The sequence below is a fragment of the Cyrtonyx montezumae genome, unplaced genomic scaffold (assembly GCF_038088225.1).
Source record: "Cyrtonyx montezumae isolate F1298 unplaced genomic scaffold, pur_monq_1.0 scaffold_136, whole genome shotgun sequence".
Taxonomy (NCBI): Eukaryota; Metazoa; Chordata; class Aves; order Galliformes; family Odontophoridae; genus Cyrtonyx; species Cyrtonyx montezumae.
Genome location: NW_027071866.1, coordinates 40,431 through 60,328, shown reverse-complemented (window position 1 = coordinate 60,328; position 19,898 = coordinate 40,431). Strand labels below are relative to the sequence as shown.

Here is a 19,898-nt window from a genome sequence, read left to right as displayed (position 1 = left end):
GCCCCACACTGCCCCACACACAGCACTGTCAGCCCCACACCGCCCCCCCTGCAGCCCCACCACCACAGCCCCCAACCCTGACCCCCCCACCCCACAGCCCCAACCCAGACCCCCCCCACCCCACAGCCCCCAACCCTGACCCACCCAGACCCCCATCCGCCCCCCGCCCTCAGCCCCCCAACCCACCCCCCCCTCACTTGTTCTCCCGGGTCTCGTGCTGCCGCCGCTCCATGAGGTTGGCCACGCTCTGGGGGGCGGGAAAAGGATGACTATGGGGTGGGATATAGGGCCGTGGGGTGGATATAGGGCTGTGGGGTGGGATATAGGGCCAGGGGATGGATATAGGGCCAGGGGGTGGGATATAGGACCGGGGGGTGGATGTGGGGTGGATATAGGGCTGTGGGGTGACACGGAGGCAGCGCACCGCTCCAATGGCGCCGTGGGGTACAGGAGGGAGTGGGATCCACCCACGTGGGGACGGCGGTGACATTGGGGTCAGAGCTGTGACATTGGGGTCAGGACGGTGTTTGGGGTCAGGGCGGTGTTTGGGGTCAGGGCGGTACTTTGGGGTCAGGGCGGTGTTTGGGGTCAGGGCGGTACTTGGGGTCAGGGCGGTGTTTGGGGTCAGGGCGGTGTTTGGGGTCAGGGCGGTACTTTGGGGTCAGGGCGGGTACTTTGGGGGTCAGGGCGGTACTTTGGGGTCAGGGCGGTGTTTGGGGTCAGGGGCGGTGTGGGGCGCTCCCTGACTTTGTAGCAGCGCTGCAGCAGCAGCCGCGCTATGGACGCCGCGTGCACGGTGTAGAGGTAGAAGGTCCGCGATGGGGCGTGGTCGGGGGTCCTCGGGATCTCCTGTGGGGCGGAGGGGGGGGAGGGGATGAGGGGGGGGGCTGTGGGGCTGCAGCCGCAGGGCACCACGCCCCCTCCCCTCCCCCATCCGCCACCCCCTCCCCCCACCTGCAGAAACACAAAGCCCTCCCCCTCCCCGCCCCTCCCCCGACCCCTCCTCACTTCTCCCCCACCTGCAAGGATACGAAGCCCTCCCCCTCCCCCTCCCCCTCCCGACCCCCTCTCCCCCTCCCCTCCCCACCTGCAGGGACACAAAGCCCTCTCCTCCCCCATCCCCGCCCCTCCCCACCTGCAGGGGTATGAAGTCCTCCCCTCCTCTCCCCTCCCCACCCGCAGGGACACGAAGCCCTCCCCCCCCCCTCCCCCTCCCCTCCCCCCCCCCACTTGCAGGGACACGTAGCCCTCCCCTCCCCCCCCCACCCGCAGGGACACAAAGCCCGCCCCTCCCCCTCCCCTCCCCTCCCCCCCCCACCCGCAGGGACACAAAGCCCTCCCTCCCCCTCCCCTCCCCCCCCCACCTGCAGGGACACGAAGCCCTCCCCCAGCAGAGTGTAGAGCGCCTCCTTGGCCTCCTTGGCGGGCACCATGGCCATGTCCTCCACCTGCTTCTGCTCCAGGTGCCGCCGCCGCAGCAGCAGCCGGAAGATCCGCGCCGCGCGAGAGCCGAACCTGGGGGGGGAGGGAGGGGGACAGGGGGAGGGGTGGGAGGGAGGGGGGAGGGAGATGGGGGGAGGGGGACAGAGGGAGGGGGTGGGAGGGAGAAGGCGGGAGGGGAGAACAGGAGAGGGGCAGGAGAAAGGGGGAGGGGAGGACAGGGGGAGGGGTGGGAGGGAGAAGGGGGGAGGGGGGAAAAGGGGGAGGGGTGGGAGAAGGGGGGAGCAGAGAGGGGGGGGAAAGGGGGGTGGGGAGAGGCCAGGGGAGAGGGGGGGGAGGATGGGAGGGGAGAAGAGGGATGGGGAGGGGGGCAGAGGTGAGGGAGGGAATGAGAACGGGAGGAGGGGGAGAGGGAGAGAGAGGAGAGGGCACTGCATCGCACTGCACCGTATCGCACCGTATCGCACTATATCACATTATCGCACCGTATCACCATTATCACACCGTATTACACTGTATCACATATCACACCATATCACACTGTATCACACCGTATCGCACTATATCACATTATCGCACCGTATCACAATATCACACTGCATCACACCATATCACAACATATCACACTGTATCACATTATCGCACCGTATCACACTGCATTGCACCGTATCACAATATCGCACCACATCATACCATATCGCACCGTATCACATTATCGCACCGTATCGCACTGTATCGCTTATCGCACCGCACCTCTCCTCCACGATGGACTCCATCGTCGCGGTGGCCAAAGAGGTCAAAGCCGTGCGCAGATCTGCAGTGCAGCGTCACGGGGCAACAGCGACTGTGGCACTGACGGTGCGACCGCGTGAGCGTGGGAGGGTGAGTGTGAGTGTGACAGCGTGAGCGTGTGAGTGTGAGCGTGAGTGTGTGAGTGTGAGTGTGTGTTGTGAGGGTGAGTGTGGCAGTGACAGTGTGACAGATGTGGGCAGTGGGGGGGTGACTGCGGTGGTGCTGTGGGTGTCCCCTGTGACACTGTGTGAGCTCCAGTGACCGTGTGGGCGCCCGCGGTGTCCGTGTGTCCGTGCGGTGACACTGTGTGTGTCCATGTGTCCGTGTGTCTGTGCAGTGACACTGTGTGTGTCTGTGTGTCCGTGTGTCCGTGCGGTGACACTGTGTGTGTCCGTGTGTCCGTGTGTCTGTGCAGTGACACTGTGTGTGTCCGTGTGTCCGTGCGGTGACACTGTGTGTGTCCGTGTGTCCGTGTGTCTGTGCAGTGACACTGTGTGTGTCCGTGTGTCCGTGCGGTGACACTGTGTGTGTCCGTGTGTCTGTGCGGTGACACTGTGTGTGTCCGTGTGTCTGTGTGGTGACACTGTGTGTGTCCGTGTGTCCGTGTGTCCTGTGCAGTGACACTGTGTGTGTCCGTGTGTCCGTGCGGTGACACTGTGCGTGTCCGTGTGTCTGTGTGGTGACACTGTGTGTGTCCGTGTGTCTGTGCAGTGACACTGTGTGTGTCCGTGTGTCCGTGTGGTGACACTGTGTGTGTCCGTGTGTCCGTGCAGTGACACTGTGTGTGTCCGTGTGTCTGTGCGGTGACACAGTGTGTGGGGTGTGTCCGTGCGGTGACACTGTGTGTGTCCGTGTGTCCGTGTGTCTGTGCAGTGACACTGGTGTGTGTCCATGTGTCTGTGCAGTGACACTGTGTGTGTCCTTGTGTCTGTGCGGTGACACTGTGTGTGTCCGTGTGTCCGTGTGGTGACACTGTGTGTGACCGTGTGTCTGTGCAGTGACACTGTGTGTGTCCTTGTGTCTGTGCGGTGACACTGTGTGTGTCCGTGTGTCCGTGTGGTGACACTGTGTGTGTCCTTGTGTCTGTGCAGTGACACTGCGTGTGTCCGTGTGTCTGTGCGGTGACACTGTGTGTGACCGTGTGTCCGTGCGGTGACACTGTGTGTGTCCGTGTGTCTGTGCGGTGACACTGTGTGTGACCGTGTGTCTGTGCGGTGACACTGTGTGTGTTCGTGTGTCTGTGCGGTGACACTGTGTTGGTCGTGTGTCCGTGTGGTGACACTGTGTGTGTCCGTGTGTCCGTGTGTCCGTGCGGTGACACTGTGTGTGTCCCGTGTGTCTGTGCGGTGACACTGTGTGTGTCCGTGTGTCCGTGTGGTGACACTGTGTGTGTCCGTGTGTCCGTGTGTCTGTGCAGTGACACTGTGTGTGTCCGTGTGTCTGTGCGGTGACACTGTGTGTGTCCGTGTGTCCGTGTGTCTGTGTGGTGACACTGTGTGTGTCCGTGTGTCCGTGCGGTGACACTGTGTGTGTCCGTGTGTCCGTGTGTCTGTGCAGTGACACTGTGTGTGTCCGTGTGTCCGTGCGGTGACACTGTGTGTGTCCGTGTGTCTGTGCGGTGACACTGTGTGTGTCCGTGTGTCCGTGCAGTGACACTGTGTGTGTCCGTGTGTCCATGCGGTGACACTGTGTGTGTCCGTGTGTCCGTGTGGGTGACACTGTGTGTGTCCGTGTGTCTGTGCAGTGACACTGTGTGTGTCCATGTGTCTGTGCAGTGACACTGTGTGTGTCCGTGTGTCCGTGTGTCTGTGCGGTGACACTGTGTGTGTCCGTGTGTCCGTGTGTCTGCAGTGACACTGTGTGTGTCCGTGTGTCTGTGCGGTGACACTGTGTGTGACCGTGAGTCCGTGCGGTGACACTGTGTGTGTCCGTGTGTCCGTGTGGTGACACTGTGTGTGTCCGTGTGTCCGTGTGTCCTGTGCAGTGACACTGTGTGTGTCCGTGTGTCTGTGCGGTGACACTGTGTGTGTCCGTGTGTCCGTGCAGTGACACTGTGTGTGTCCGTGTGTCTGTGCAGTGACACTGTGTGTGTCCGTGTGTCCGTGCGTGACACTGTGTGTGACCGTGTGTCTGTGCAGTGACACTGTGTGTGTCCGTGTGTCTGTGCGGTGACACTGTGTGTGTCCGTGTGTCCGTGCGGTGACACTGTGTGTGTCCGTGTGTCTGTGCGGTGACACTGTGTGTGTCCGTGTTTCCGTGTGGTGACACTGTGTGTGTCCGTGTGTCTGTGCAGTGACACTGTGTGTGTCCATGTGTCTGTGCAGTGACACTGTGTGTGTCCGTGTGTCCGTGTGTCTGTGCAGTGACACTGTGTGTGTCCATGTGTCTGTGCAGTGACAATGTGTGTGTCCGTGTGTCTGTGCAGTGACACTGTGTGTCTTCGTGTGTCCGTGCGGTGACACTGTGTGTGTCCGTGTGTCTGTGCAGTGACACTGTGTGTGTCCGTGTGTCTGTGCAGTGACACTGTGTGTGTCCGTGTGTCCGTGTGTCTGTGCAGTGACACTGTGTGTGTCCGTGTGACCGTGTGTCTGTGCGGTGACACTGTGTGTGTCCGTGTGTCCGTACGGTGACACTGTGTGTGTCCGTGTGTCCGTGTGGTGACACTGTGTGTGTCCGTGTGTCCGTACGGTGACACTGTGTGTGTCCGTGTGTCCGTGCAGTGACACTGTGTGTGTCCGTGTGTCCGTGTGGTGACACTGTGTGTGTCCGTGTGTCTGTGCAGTGACACTGTGTGTGTCCGTGTTTCCGTGTGGTGACACTGTGTGTGTCCGTGTGTCCGTGTGTCTGTGCAGTGACACTGTGTGTGTCCGTGTGTCCGTGCGGTGACACTGTGTGTGTCCGTGTGTCCGTGCGGTGACACTGTGTGTGACCGTGTGTCCGTGCGGTGACACTGTGTGTGTCCGTGTGTCTGTGCGGTGACACTGTGTGTGTCCGTGTGTCTGTGCAGTGACACTGTGTGTGTCCGTGTGTCCGTGTGTCTGTGCAGTGACACTGTGTGTGTCCGTGTGTCTGTGCGGTGACACTGTGTGTGTCCGTGTGTCCGTGTGTCTGTGCAGTGACACTGTGTGTGTCCGTGTGTCTGTGCAGTGACACTGTGTGTGTCCGTGTGTCCGTGTGTCTGTGCAGTGTCACTGTGTGTGTCCGTGTGTCTGTGCAGTGACACTGTGTGTGTCCGTGTTTCCGTGTGGTGACACTGTGTGTGTCCGTGTGTCCGTGTGTCTGTGCAGTGACACTGTGTGTGTCCGTGTGTCCGTGCGGTGACACTGTGTGTGTCCGTGTGTCCGTGCGGTGACACTGTGTGTGACCGTGTGTCCGTGCGGTGACACTGTGTGTGTCCGTGTGTCTGTGCGGTGACACTGTGTGTGTCCGTGTGTCTGTGCAGTGACACTGTGTGTGTCCGTGTGTCCGTGTGTCTGTGCAGTGACACTGTGTGTGTCCGTGTGTCTGTGCGGTGACACTGTGTGTGTCCGTGTGTCCGTGTGTCTGTGCAGTGACACTGTGTGTGTCCGTGTGTCTGTGCAGTGACACTGTGTGTGTCCGTGTGTCTGTGTGTCTGTGCAGTGTCACTGTGTGTGTCCGTGTGTCTGTGCAGTGACACTGTGTGTGTCCGTGTGTCCGTGTGTCTGTGCAGTGACACTGTGTGTGTCCGTGTGTCCGTGCGGTGACACTGTGTGTGTCCGTGTGTCTGTGCAGTGACACTGTGTGTGTCCATGTGTCTGTGCAGTGACACTGTGTGTGTCCTTGTGTCTGTGTGGTGACACTGTGTGTGTCCGTGTGTCCGTGTGGTGACACTGTGTGTGTCCGTGTGTCCGTGTGTCTGCAGTGACACTGTGTGTGTCCGTGTGTCTGTGCGGTGACACTGTGTGTGACCGTGTGTCCGTGCGGTGACACTGTGTGTGTCCGTGTGTCTGTGCGGTGACACTGTGTGTGTTCGTGTGTCCGTGCGGTGACACTGTGTGTGTCCGTGTGTCTGTGCGGTGACACTGTGTGTGTCCGTGTGTCCGTGCGGTGACACTGTGTGTGTCCGTGTGGTGACACTGTGTGTGTCCGTGTGTCTGCAGTGACACTGTGTGTGTCCGTGTGTCTGTGCGGTGACACTGTGTGTGACCGTGTGTCCGTGCGGTGACACTGTGTGTGTCCGTGTGTCCGTGTGGTGACACTGTGTGTGTCCGTGTGTCTGTGTGGTGACACTGTGTGTGTCCGTGTGTCTGTGCAGTGACACTGTGTGTGTCCGTGTGTCCGTGCGGTGACACTGTGTGTGTCCGTGTGTCTGTGCGGTGACACTGTGTGTGTCCGTGTGTCCGTGTGTCTGTGCAGTGACACTGTGTGTGTCCATGTGTCTGTGCAGTGACACTGTGTGTGTCCGTGTGTCCGTGCGGTGACACTGTGTGTGTCCGTGTGGTGACACTGTGTGTGTCCGTGTGTCTGTGTGGTGACACTGTGTGTGTCCGTGTGGTGACACTGTGTGTGTCCGTGTGTCCGTGCGGTGACACTGTGTGTGTCCGTGTGTCTGTGCGGTGACACTGTGTGTGTCCGTGTGTCCGTGTGTCTGTGCAGTGACACTGTGTGTGTCCGTGTGTCTGTGTGGTGACACTGTGTGTGTCCGTGTGTCCTTGCGGTGACACTGTGTGTGTCCGTGTGTCCGTGTGTCTGTGCAGTGACACTGTGTGTGTCCGTGTGTCTGTGTGGTGACACTGTGTGTGTCCGTGTGTCCGTGTGTCTGTGCAGTGACACTGTGTGTGTCCGTGTGTCCGTGTGGTGACACTGTGTGTGTCCGTGTGTCCGTGCGGTGACACTGTGTGTGTCCGTGTGTCCGTGTGTCCGTGCAGTGACACTGTGTGTGTCCGTGTGTCCGTGCGGTGACACTGTGTGTGTCCGTGTGTCCGTGCAGTGACACTGTGTGTGTCCGTGTGTCTGTGCGGTGACACTGTGTGTGTCCGTGTGTCTGTGCAGTGACACTGTGTGTGTCCGTGTGTCCGTGCGGTGACACTGTGTGTGTCCGTGTGTCCGTGCAGTGACACTGTGTGTGTCCGTGTGTCTGTGCAGTGACACTGTGTGTGTCCGTGTGTCTGTGCGGTGACACTGTGTGTGTCCGTGTGTCCGTGCGGTGACACTGTGTGTGTCCATGTGTCCGTGTGTCTGTGCAGTGACACTGTGTGTGTCTGTGTGTCCGTGTGTCCGTGCGGTGACACTGTGTGTGTCCGTGTGTCCGTGTGTCTGTGCAGTGACACTGTGTGTGTCCGTGTGTCCGTGCGGTGACACTGTGTGTGTCCGTGTGTCCGTGTGTCTGTGCAGTGACACTGTGTGTGTCCGTGTGTCCGTGCGGTGACACTGTGTGTGTCCGTGTGTCTGTGCGGTGACACTGTGTGTGTCCGTGTGTCTGTGTGGTGACACTGTGTGTGTCCGTGTGTCCGTGTGTCTGTGCAGTGACACTGTGTGTGTCCGTGTGTCCGTGCGGTGACACTGTGCGTGTCCGTGTGTCTGTGTGGTGACACTGTGTGTGTCCGTGTGTCTGTGCAGTGACACTGTGTGTGTCCGTGTGTCCGTGTGGTGACACTGTGTGTGTCCGTGTGTCTGTGCAGTGACACTGTGTGTGTCCGTGTGTCCGTGTGGTGACACTGTGTGTGTCCGTGTGTCCGTGCAGTGACACTGTGTGTGTCCGTGTGTCTGTGCGGTGACACAGTGTGTGCGGGTGTGTCCGTGCGGTGACACTGTGTGTGTCCGTGTGTCCGTGTGTCTGTGCAGTGACACTGTGTGTGTCCATGTGTCTGTGCAGTGACACTGTGTGTGTCCTTGTGTCTGTGCGGTGACACTGTGTGTGTCCGTGTGTCCGTGTGGTGACACTGTGTGTGACCGTGTGTCTGTGCAGTGACACTGTGTGTGTCCTTGTGTCTGTGCGGTGACACTGTGTGTGTCCGTGTGTCCGTGTGGTGACACTGTGTGTGTCCTTGTGTCTGTGCAGTGACACTGCGTGTGTCCGTGTGTCTGTGCGGTGACACTGTGTGTGACCGTGTGTCCGTGCGGTGACACTGTGTGTGTCCGTGTGTCTGTGCGGTGACACTGTGTGTGACCGTGTGTCTGTGCGGTGACACTGTGTGTGTTCGTGTGTCTGTGCGGTGACACTGTGTGTGTCCGTGTGTCCGTGTGGTGACACTGTGTGTGTCCGTGTGTCCGTGTGTCCGTGCGGTGACACTGTGTGTGTCCGTGTGTCTGTGCGGTGACACTGTGTGTGTCCGTGTGTCCGTGTGGTGACACTGTGTGTGTCCGTGTGTCCGTGTGTCTGTGCAGTGACACTGTGTGTGTCCGTGTGTCTGTGCGGTGACACTGTGTGTGTCCGTGTGTCCGTGTGTCTGTGTGGTGACACTGTGTGTGTCCGTGTGTCCGTGCGGTGACACTGTGTGTGTCCGTGTGTCCGTGTGTCTGTGCAGTGACACTGTGTGTGTCCGTGTGTCCGTGCGGTGACACTGTGTGTGTCCGTGTGTCTGTGCGGTGACACTGTGTGTGTCCGTGTGTCCGTGCAGTGACACTGTGTGTGTCCGTGTGTCCATGCGGTGACACTGTGTGTGTCCGTGTGTCCGTGTGGTGACACTGTGTGTGTCCGTGTGTCTGTGCAGTGACACTGTGTGTGTCCATGTGTCTGTGCAGTGACACTGTGTGTGTCCGTGTGTCCGTGTGTCTGTGCGGTGACACTGTGTGTGTCCGTGTGTCCGTGTGTCTGCAGTGACACTGTGTGTGTCCGTGTGTCTGTGCGGTGACACTGTGTGTGACCGTGTGTCCGTGCGGTGACACTGTGTGTGTCCGTGTGTCCGTGTGGTGACACTGTGTGTGTCCGTGTGTCCGTGTGTCTGTGCAGTGACACTGTGTGTGTCCGTGTGTCTGTGCGGTGACACTGTGTGTGTCCGTGTGTCCGTGCAGTGACACTGTGTGTGTCCGTGTGTCTGTGCAGTGACACTGTGTGTGTCCGTGTGTCCGTGCGGTGACACTGTGTGTGACCGTGTGTCTGTGCAGTGACACTGTGTGTGTCCGTGTGTCTGTGCGGTGACACTGTGTGTGTCCGTGTGTCCGTGCGGTGACACTGTGTGTGTCCGTGTGTCTGTGCGGTGACACTGTGTGTGTCCGTGTTTCCGTGTGGTGACACTGTGTGTGTCCGTGTGTCTGTGCAGTGACACTGTGTGTGTCCATGTGTCTGTGCAGTGACACTGTGTGTGTCCGTGTGTCCGTGTGTCTGTGCAGTGACACTGTGTGTGTCCATGTGTCTGTGCAGTGACAATGTGTGTGTCCGTGTGTCTGTGCAGTGACACTGTGTGTCTTCGTGTGTCCGTGCGGTGACACTGTGTGTGTCCGTGTGTCTGTGCAGTGACACTGTGTGTGTCCGTGTGTCTGTGCAGTGACACTGTGTGTGTCCGTGTGTCCGTGTGTCTGTGCAGTGACACTGTGTGTGTCCGTGTGACCGTGTGTCTGTGCGGTGACACTGTGTGTGTCCGTGTGTCCGTACGGTGACACTGTGTGTGTCCGTGTGTCCGTGTGGTGACACTGTGTGTGTCCGTGTGTCCGTACGGTGACACTGTGTGTGTCCGTGTGTCCGTGCAGTGACACTGTGTGTGTCCGTGTGTCCGTGTGGTGACACTGTGTGTGTCCGTGTGTCTGTGCAGTGACACTGTGTGTGTCCGTGTTTCCGTGTGGTGACACTGTGTGTGTCCGTGTGTCCGTGTGTCTGTGCAGTGACACTGTGTGTGTCCGTGTGTCCGTGCGGTGACACTGTGTGTGTCCGTGTGTCCGTGCGGTGACACTGTGTGTGACCGTGTGTCCGTGCGGTGACACTGTGTGTGTCCGTGTGTCTGTGCAGTGACACTGTGTGTGTCCGTGTGTCCGTGTGTCTGTGCAGTGACACTGTGTGTGTCCGTGTGTCTGTGCGGTGACACTGTGTGTGTCCGTGTGTCCGTGTGTCTGTGCAGTGACACTGTGTGTGTCCGTGTGTCTGTGCAGTGACACTGTGTGTGTCCGTGTGTCCGTGTGTCTGTGCAGTGTCACTGTGTGTGTCCGTGTGTCTGTGCAGTGACACTGTGTGTGTCCGTGTGTCCGTGTGTCTGTGCAGTGACACTGTGTGTGTCCGTGTGTCCGTGCGGTGACACTGTGTGTGTCCGTGTGTCTGTGCAGTGACACTGTGTGTGTCCATGTGTCTGTGCAGTGACACTGTGTGTGTCCTTGTGTCTGTGTGGTGACACTGTGTGTGTCCGTGTGTCCGTGTGGTGACACTGTGTGTGTCCGTGTGTCCGTGTGTCTGCAGTGACACTGTGTGTGTCCGTGTGTCTGTGCGGTGACACTGTGTGTGACCGTGTGTCCGTGCGGTGACACTGTGTGTGTCCGTGTGTCTGTGCGGTGACACTGTGTGTGTTCGTGTGTCCGTGCGGTGACACTGTGTGTGTCCGTGTGTCTGTGCGGTGACACTGTGTGTGTCCGTGTGTCCGTGCGGTGACACTGTGTGTGTCCGTGTGGTGACACTGTGTGTGTCCGTGTGTCTGCAGTGACACTGTGTGTGTCCGTGTGTCTGTGCGGTGACACTGTGTGTGACCGTGTGTCCGTGCGGTGACACTGTGTGTGTCCGTGTGTCCGTGTGGTGACACTGTGTGTGTCCGTGTGTCTGTGTGGTGACACTGTGTGTGTCCGTGTGTCTGTGCAGTGACACTGTGTGTGTCCGTGTGTCCGTGCGGTGACACTGTGTGTGTCCGTGTGTCTGTGCGGTGACACTGTGTGTGTCCGTGTGTCCGTGTGTCTGTGCAGTGACACTGTGTGTGTCCATGTGTCTGTGCAGTGACACTGTGTGTGTCCGTGTGTCCGTGCGGTGACACTGTGTGTGTCCGTGTGGTGACACTGTGTGTGTCCGTGTGTCTGTGTGGTGACACTGTGTGTGTCCGTGTGGTGACACTGTGTGTGTCCGTGTGTCCGTGCGGTGACACTGTGTGTGTCCGTGTGTCTGTGCGGTGACACTGTGTGTGTCCGTGTGTCCGTGTGTCTGTGCAGTGACACTGTGTGTGTCCGTGTGTCTGTGTGGTGACACTGTGTGTGTCCGTGTGTCCTTGCGGTGACACTGTGTGTGTCCGTGTGTCCGTGTGTCTGTGCAGTGACACTGTGTGTGTCCGTGTGTCTGTGTGGTGACACTGTGTGTGTCCGTGTGTCCGTTTGTCTGTGCAGTGACACTGTGTGTGTCCGTGTGTCCGTGTGGTGACACTGTGTGTGTCCGTGTGTCCGTGCGGTGACACTGTGTGTGTCCGTGTGTCCGTGTGTCCGTGCAGTGACACTGTGTGTGTCCGTGTGTCCGTGCGGTGACACTGTGTGTGTCCGTGTGTCCGTGCAGTGACACTGTGTGTGTCCGTGTGTCTGTGCGGTGACACTGTGTGTGTCCGTGTGTCTGTGCAGTGACACTGTGTGTGTCCGTGTGTCCGTGCGGTGACACTGTGTGTGTCCGTGTGTCCGTGCAGTGACACTGTGTGTGTCCGTGTGTCTGTGCAGTGACACTGTGTGTGTCCGTGTGTCTGTGCGGTGACACTGTGTGTGTCCGTGTGTCCGTGCGGTGACACTGTGTGTGTCCATGTGTCCGTGTGTCTGTGCAGTGACACTGTGTGTGTCTGTGTGTCCGTGTGTCCGTGCGGTGACACTGTGTGTGTCCGTGTGTCCGTGTGTCTGTGCAGTGACACTGTGTGTGTCCGTGTGTCCGTGCGGTGACACTGTGTGTGTCCGTGTGTCCGTGTGTCTGTGCAGTGACACTGTGTGTGTCCGTGTGTCCGTGCGGTGACACTGTGTGTGTCCGTGTGTCTGTGCGGTGACACTGTGTGTGTCCGTGTGTCTGTGTGGTGACACTGTGTGTGTCCGTGTGTCCGTGTGTCTGTGCAGTGACACTGTGTGTGTCCGTGTGTCCGTGCGGTGACACTGTGCGTGTCCGTGTGTCTGTGTGGTGACACTGTGTGTGTCCGTGTGTCTGTGCAGTGACACTGTGTGTGTCCGTGTGTCCGTGTGGTGACACTGTGTGTGTCCGTGTGTCTGTGCAGTGACACTGTGTGTGTCCGTGTGTCCGTGTGGTGACACTGTGTGTGTCCGTGTGTCCGTGCAGTGACACTGTGTGTGTCCGTGTGTCTGTGCGGTGACACAGTGTGTGCGGGTGTGTCCGTGCGGTGACACTGTGTGTGTCCGTGTGTCCGTGTGTCTGTGCAGTGACACTGTGTGTGTCCATGTGTCTGTGCAGTGACACTGTGTGTGTCCTTGTGTCTGTGCGGTGACACTGTGTGTGTCCGTGTGTCCGTGTGGTGACACTGTGTGTGACCGTGTGTCTGTGCAGTGACACTGTGTGTGTCCTTGTGTCTGTGCGGTGACACTGTGTGTGTCCGTGTGTCCGTGTGGTGACACTGTGTGTGTCCTTGTGTCTGTGCAGTGACACTGCGTGTGTCCGTGTGTCTGTGCGGTGACACTGTGTGTGACCGTGTGTCCGTGCGGTGACACTGTGTGTGTCCGTGTGTCTGTGCGGTGACACTGTGTGTGACCGTGTGTCTGTGCGGTGACACTGTGTGTGTTCGTGTGTCTGTGCGGTGACACTGTGTGTGTCCGTGTGTCCGTGTGGTGACACTGTGTGTGTCCGTGTGTCCGTGTGTCCGTGCGGTGACACTGTGTGTGTCCGTGTGTCTGTGCGGTGACACTGTGTGTGTCCGTGTGTCCGTGTGGTGACACTGTGTGTGTCCGTGTGTCCGTGTGTCTGTGCAGTGACACTGTGTGTGTCCGTGTGTCTGTGCGGTGACACTGTGTGTGTCCGTGTGTCCGTGTGTCTGTGTGGTGACACTGTGTGTGTCCGTGTGTCCGTGCGGTGACACTGTGTGTGTCCGTGTGTCCGTGTGTCTGTGCAGTGACACTGTGTGTGTCCGTGTGTCCGTGCGGTGACACTGTGTGTGTCCGTGTGTCTGTGCGGTGACACTGTGTGTGTCCGTGTGTCCGTGCAGTGACACTGTGTGTGTCCGTGTGTCCATGCGGTGACACTGTGTGTGTCCGTGTGTCCGTGTGGTGACACTGTGTGTGTCCGTGTGTCTGTGCAGTGACACTGTGTGTGTCCATGTGTCTGTGCAGTGACACTGTGTGTGTCCGTGTGTCCGTGTGTCTGTGCGGTGACACTGTGTGTGTCCGTGTGTCCGTGTGTCTGCAGTGACACTGTGTGTGTCCGTGTGTCTGTGCGGTGACACTGTGTGTGACCGTGTGTCCGTGCGGTGACACTGTGTGTGTCCGTGTGTCCGTGTGGTGACACTGTGTGTGTCCGTGTGTCCGTGTGTCTGTGCAGTGACACTGTGTGTGTCCGTGTGTCTGTGCGGTGACACTGTGTGTGTCCGTGTGTCCGTGCAGTGACACTGTGTGTGTCCGTGTGTCTGTGCAGTGACACTGTGTGTGTCCGTGTGTCCGTGCGGTGACACTGTGTGTGACCGTGTGTCTGTGCAGTGACACTGTGTGTGTCCGTGTGTCTGTGCGGTGACACTGTGTGTGTCCGTGTGTCCGTGCGGTGACACTGTGTGTGTCCGTGTGTCTGTGCGGTGACACTGTGTGTGTCCGTGTTTCCGTGTGGTGACACTGTGTGTGTCCGTGTGTCTGTGCAGTGACACTGTGTGTGTCCATGTGTCTGTGCAGTGACACTGTGTGTGTCCGTGTGTCCGTGTGTCTGTGCAGTGACACTGTGTGTGTCCATGTGTCTGTGCAGTGACAATGTGTGTGTCCGTGTGTCTGTGCAGTGACACTGTGTGTCTTCGTGTGTCCGTGCGGTGACACTGTGTGTGTCCGTGTGTCTGTGCGGTGACACTGTGTGTGTCCGTGTGTCTGTGCAGTGACACTGTGTGTGTCCGTGTGTCCGTGTGTCTGTGCAGTGACACTGTGTGTGTCCGTGTGACCGTGTGTCTGTGCGGTGACACTGTGTGTGTCCGTGTGTCCGTACGGTGACACTGTGTGTGTCCGTGTGTCCGTGTGGTGACACTGTGTGTGTCCGTGTGTCCGTACGGTGACACTGTGTGTGTCCGTGTGTCCGTGCAGTGACACTGTGTGTGTCCGTGTGTCCGTGTGGTGACACTGTGTGTGTCCGTGTGTCTGTGCAGTGACACTGTGTGTGTCCGTGTTTCCGTGTGGTGACACTGTGTGTGTCCGTGTGTCCGTGTGTCTGTGCAGTGACACTGTGTGTGTCCGTGTGTCCGTGCGGTGACACTGTGTGTGTCCGTCTGTGCAGTGACACTGTGTGTGTCCGTGTGTCCGTGCGGTGACACTGTGTGTGACCGTGTGTCCGTGCGGTGACACTGTGTGTGTCCGTGTGTCTGTGCGGTGACACTGTGTGTGTCCGTGTGTCTGTGCAGTGACACTGTGTGTGTCCGTGTGTCCGTGTGTCTGTGCAGTGACACTGTGTGTGTCCGTGTGTCTGTGCGGTGACACTGTGTGTGTCCGTGTGTCCGTGTGTCTGTGCAGTGACACTGTGTGTGTCCGTGTGTCTGTGCAGTGACACTGTGTGTGTCCGTGTGTCCGTGTGTCTGTGCAGTGACACTGTGTGTGTCCGTGTGTCTGTGCAGTGACACTGTGTGTGTCCGTGTGTCCGTGTGTCTGTGCAGTGACACTGTGTGTGTCCGTGTGTCCGTGCGGTGACACTGTGTGTGTCCGTGTGTCTGTGCAGTGACACTGTGTGTGTCCATGTGTCTGTGCAGTGACACTGTGTGTGTCCTTGTGTCTGTGTGGTGACACTGTGTGTGTCCGTGTGTCCGTGTGGTGACACTGTGTGTGTCCGTGTGTCCGTGTGTCTGCAGTGACACTGTGTGTGTCCGTGTGTCTGTGCGGTGACACTGTGTGTGACCGTGTGTCCGTGCGGTGACACTGTGTGTGTCCGTGTGTCTGTGCGGTGACACTGTGTGTGTTCGTGTGTCCGTGCGGTGACACTGTGTGTGTCCGTGTGTCTGTGCGGTGACACTGTGTGTGTCCGTGTGTCCGTGCGGTGACACTGTGTGTGTCCGTGTGGTGACACTGTGTGTGTCCGTGTGTCTGCAGTGACACTGTGTGTGTCCGTGTGTCTGTGCGGTGACACTGTGTGTGACCGTGTGTCCGTGCGGTGACACTGTGTGTGTCCGTGTGTCCGTGTGGTGACACTGTGTGTGTCCGTGTGTCTGTGTGGTGACACTGTGTGTGTCCGTGTGTCTGTGCAGTGACACTGTGTGTGTCCGTGTGTCCGTGCGGTGACACTGTGTGTGTCCGTGTGTCTGTGCGGTGACACTGTGTGTGTCCGTGTGTCCGTGTGTCTGTGCAGTGACACTGTGTGTGTCCATGTGTCTGTGCAGTGACACTGTGTGTGTCCGTGTGTCCGTGCGGTGACACTGTGTGTGTCCGTGTGGTGACACTGTGTGTGTCCGTGTGTCTGTGTGGTGACACTGTGTGTGTCCGTGTGGTGACACTGTGTGTGTCCGTGTGTCCGTGCGGTGACACTGTGTGTGTCCGTGTGTCTGTGCGGTGACACTGTGTGTGTCCGTGTGTCCGTGTGTCTGTGCAGTGACACTGTGTGTGTCCGTGTGTCTGTGTGGTGACACTGTGTGTGTCCGTGTGTCCTTGCGGTGACACTGTGTGTGTCCGTGTGTCCGTGTGTCTGTGCAGTGACACTGTGTGTGTCCGTGTGTCTGTGTGGTGACACTGTGTGTGTCCGTGTGTCCGTGTGTCTGTGCAGTGACACTGTGTGTGTCCGTGTGTCCGTGTGGTGACACTGTGTGTGTCCGTGTGTCCGTGCGGTGACACTGTGTGTGTCCGTGTGTCCGTGTGTCCGTGCAGTGACACTGTGTGTGTCCGTGTGTCCGTGCGGTGACACTGTGTGTGTCCGTGTGTCCGTGCAGTGACACTGTGTGTGTCCGTGTGTCTGTGCGGTGACACTGTGTGTGTCCGTGTGTCTGTGCAGTGACACTGTGTGTGTCCGTGTGTCCGTGCGGTGACACTGTGTGTGTCCGTGTGTCCGTGCAGTGACACTGTGTGTGTCCGTGTGTCTGTGCAGTGACACTGTGTGTGTCCTTGTGTCTGTGCGGTGACACTGTGTGTGTCCGTGTGTCCTTGTGGTGACACTGTGTGTGTCCGTGTATCCGTGTGTCTGCAGTGACACTGTGTGTGACCGTGTGTCCGTGCGGTGACACTGTGTGTGTCCGTGTGTCCGTGTGCTGACACTGTGTGTGTCCGTGTGTCCGTGCGGTGACACTGTGTGTGTCCGTGTGTCTGTGTGGTGACACTGTGTGTGTCCGTGTGTCCGTGTGTCTGTGCAGTGACACTGTGTGTGTCCGTGTGTCCGTGCGGTGACACTGTGTGTGTCCGTGTGTCTGTGCGGTGACACTGTGTGTGTCCGTATGTCTGTGTGGTGACACTGTGTGTGTCCGTGTGTCCGTGCGGTGACACTGTGTGTCCGTGTGTCCGTGTGTCTGTGCAGTGACACTGTGTGTGTCCGTGTGTCTGTGCGGTGACACTGTGTGTGTCCGTGTGGTGACACTGTGTGTGTCCGTGTGTCTGTGTGGTGACACTGTGTGTGTCCGTGTGTCCGTGCGGTGACACTGTGTGTGTCCGTGTGTCTGTGTGGTGACACTGTGTGTGTCCGTGTGTCCGTGTGTCCGTGCGGTGACACTGTGTGTGTCCGTGTGTCTGTGCAGTGACAATGTGTGTGTCCGTGTGTCCGTGTGGTGACACTGTGTGTGTCCGTGTGTCTGTGCAGTGACACTGTGTGTGTCCGTGTGTCCGTGCGGTGACACTGTGTGTGTCCGTGTGTCCGTGTGGTGACACTGTGTGTGTCCGTGTGTCCGTGTGTCCGTGCGGTGACACTGTGTGTGTCCGTGTGTCTGTGCAGTGACAATGTGTGTGTCCGTGTGTCCGTGTGGTGACACTGTGTGTGTCCGTGTGTCCGTGTGTCCGTGCGGTGACACTGTGTGTGTCCGTGTGTCTGTGCGGTGACACTGTGTGTGTCCGTGTGTCCGTGTGGTGACACTGTGTGTGTCCTTGTGTCTGTGCAGTGACACTGTGTGTGTCCGTGTGTCTGTGCGGTGACACTGTGCGTGTCCGTGTGTCTGTGTGGTGACACTGTGTGTGTCCGTGCAGTGACACTGTGTGTGTCCGTGTGTCCATGCGGTGACACTGTGTGTGTCCGTGTGTCCGTGTGGTGACACTGTGTGTGTCCGTGTGTCTGTGCGGTGACACTGTGTGTGTCCGTGTGTCCGTGTGGTGACACTGTGTGTGTCCTTGTGTCTGTGCAGTGACACTGTGTGTGTCCGTGTGTCTGTGCGGTGACACTGTGCGTGTCCGTGTGTCTGTGTGGTGACACTGTGTGTGTCCGTGCAGTGACACTGTGTGTGTCCGTGTGTCCATGCGGTGACACTGTGTGTGTCCGTGTGTCCGTGTGGTGACACTGTGTGTGTCCGTGTGTCCGTGTGTCTGCAGTGACACTGTGTGTGTCCGTGTGTCTGTGCGGTGACACTGTGTGTGACCGTGTGTCCGTGCGGTGACACTGTGTGTGTCCGTGTGTCTGTGCGGTGACACTGTGTGTGACCGTGTGTCTGTGCGGTGACACTGTGTGTGTTCGTGTGTCTGTGCGGTGACACTGTGTGTGTCCGTGTGTCCGTGTGGTGACACTGTGTGTGTCCGTGTGTCCGTGTGTCCGTGCGGTGACACTGTGTGTGTCCGTGTGTCTGTGCGGTGACACTGTGTGTGTCCGTGTGTCCGTGTGGTGACACTGTGTGTGTCCGTGTGTCCGTGTGTCTGTGCAGTGACACTGTGTGTGTCCGTGTGTCTGTGCGGTGACACTGTGTGTGTCCGTGTGTCCGTGTGTCTGTGTGGTGACACTGTGTGTGTCCGTGTGTCCGTGCGGTGACACTGTGTGTGTCCGTGTGTCCGTGTGTCTGTGCAGTGACACTGTGTGTGTCCGTGTGTCCGTGCGGTGACACTGTGTGTGTCCGTGTGTCTGTGCGGTGACACTGTGTGTGTCCGTGTGTCCGTGCAGTGACACTGTGTGTGTCCGTGTGTCCATGCGGTGACACTGTGTGTGTCCGTGTGTCCGTGTGGTGACACTGTGTGTGTCCGTGTGTCTGTGCAGTGACAATGTGTGTGTCCATGTGTCTGTGCAGTGACACTGTGTGTGTCCGTGTGTCCGTGTGTCTGTGCGGTGACACTGTGTGTGTCCGTGTGTCCGTGTGTCTGCAGTGACACTGTGTGTGTCCGTGTGTCTGTGCGGTGACACTGTGTGTGACCGTGTGTCCGTGCGGTGACACTGTGTGTGTCCGTGTGTCCGTGTGGTGACACTGTGTGTGTCCGTGTGTCCGTGTGTCTGTGCAGTGACACTGTGTGTGTCCGTGTGTCTGTGCGGTGACACTGTGTGTGTCCGTGTGTCCGTGCAGTGACACTGTGTGTGTCCGTGTGTCTGTGCAGTGACACTGTGTGTGTCCGTGTGTCCGTGCGGTGACACTGTGTGTGACCGTGTGTCTGTGCAGTGACACTGTGTGTGTCCGTGTGTCTGTGCGGTGACACTGTGTGTGTCCGTGTGTCCGTGCGGTGACACTGTGTGTGTCCGTGTGTCTGTGCGGTGACACTGTGTGTGTCCGTGTTTCCGTGTGGTGACACTGTGTGTGTCCGTGTGTCTGTGCAGTGACACTGTGTGTGTCCATGTGTCTGTGCAGTGACACTGTGTGTGTCCGTGTGTCCGTGTGTCTGTGCAGTGACACTGTGTGTGTCCATGTGTCTGTGCAGTGACAATGTGTGTGTCCGTGTGTCTGTGCAGTGACACTGTGTGTCTTCGTGTGTCCGTGCGGTGACACTGTGTGTGTCCGTGTGTCTGTGCGGTGACACTGTGTGTGTCCGTGTGTCTGTGCAGTGACACTGTGTGTGTCCGTGTGTCCGTGTGTCTGTGCAGTGACACTGTGTGTGTCCGTGTGACCGTGTGTCTGTGCGGTGACACTGTGTGTGTCCGTGTGTCCGTACGGTGACACTGTGTGTGTCCGTGTGTCCGTGTGGTGACACTGTGTGTGTCCGTGTGTCCGTACGGTGACACTGTGTGTGTCCGTGTGTCCGTGTGGTGACACTGTGTGTGTCCGTGTGTCTGTGCAGTGACACTGTGTGTGTCCGTGTTTCCGTGTGGTGACACTGTGTGTGTCCGTGTGTCCGTGTGTCTGTGCAGTGACACTGTGTGTGTCCGTGTGTCCGTGCGGTGACACTGTGTGTGTCCGTGTGTCCGTGCGGTGACACTGTGTGTGACCGTGTGTCCGTGCGGTGACACTGTGTGTGTCCGTGTGTCTGTGCGGTGACACTGTGTGTGTCCGTGTGTCTGTGCAGTGACACTGTGTGTGTCCGTGTGTCCGTGTGTCTGTGCAGTGACACTGTGTGTGTCCGTGTGTCTGTGCGGTGACACTGTGTGTGTCCGTGTGTCCGTGTGTCTGTGCAGTGACACTGTGTGTGTCCGTGTGTCTGTGCAGTGACACTGTGTGTGTCCGTGTGTCCGTGTGTCTGTGCAGTGTCACTGTGTGTGTCCGTGTGTCTGTGCAGTGACACTGTGTGTGTCCGTGTGTCCGTGTGTCTGTGCAGTGACACTGTGTGTGTCCGTG

General features: G+C 58.5%; 1 protein-coding gene across 1 annotated transcript in view; it reads right to left on the bottom strand.

Moving 5' to 3' along the window:
- Nucleotides 1-181: 181 nt before the first annotated feature.
- The window catches only part of POLR3C (RNA polymerase III subunit C), a 59,177-nt gene continuing 39,460 nt past the window's right edge, over nt 182-19,898 (bottom strand). Inside the window, exons 9-12 of the mRNA XM_065731195.1 lie at nt 2,194-2,254; nt 1,365-1,515; nt 748-849; nt 182-247 (exon numbers count right to left, since the gene is read on the bottom strand). Of these exons, the coding sequence (XP_065587267.1) occupies nt 194-247; nt 748-849; nt 1,365-1,515; nt 2,194-2,254 (368 nt within the window). The 3' untranslated portion in view covers nt 182-193. The remainder of the gene's footprint in view (nt 248-747; nt 850-1,364; nt 1,516-2,193; nt 2,255-19,898) is intronic.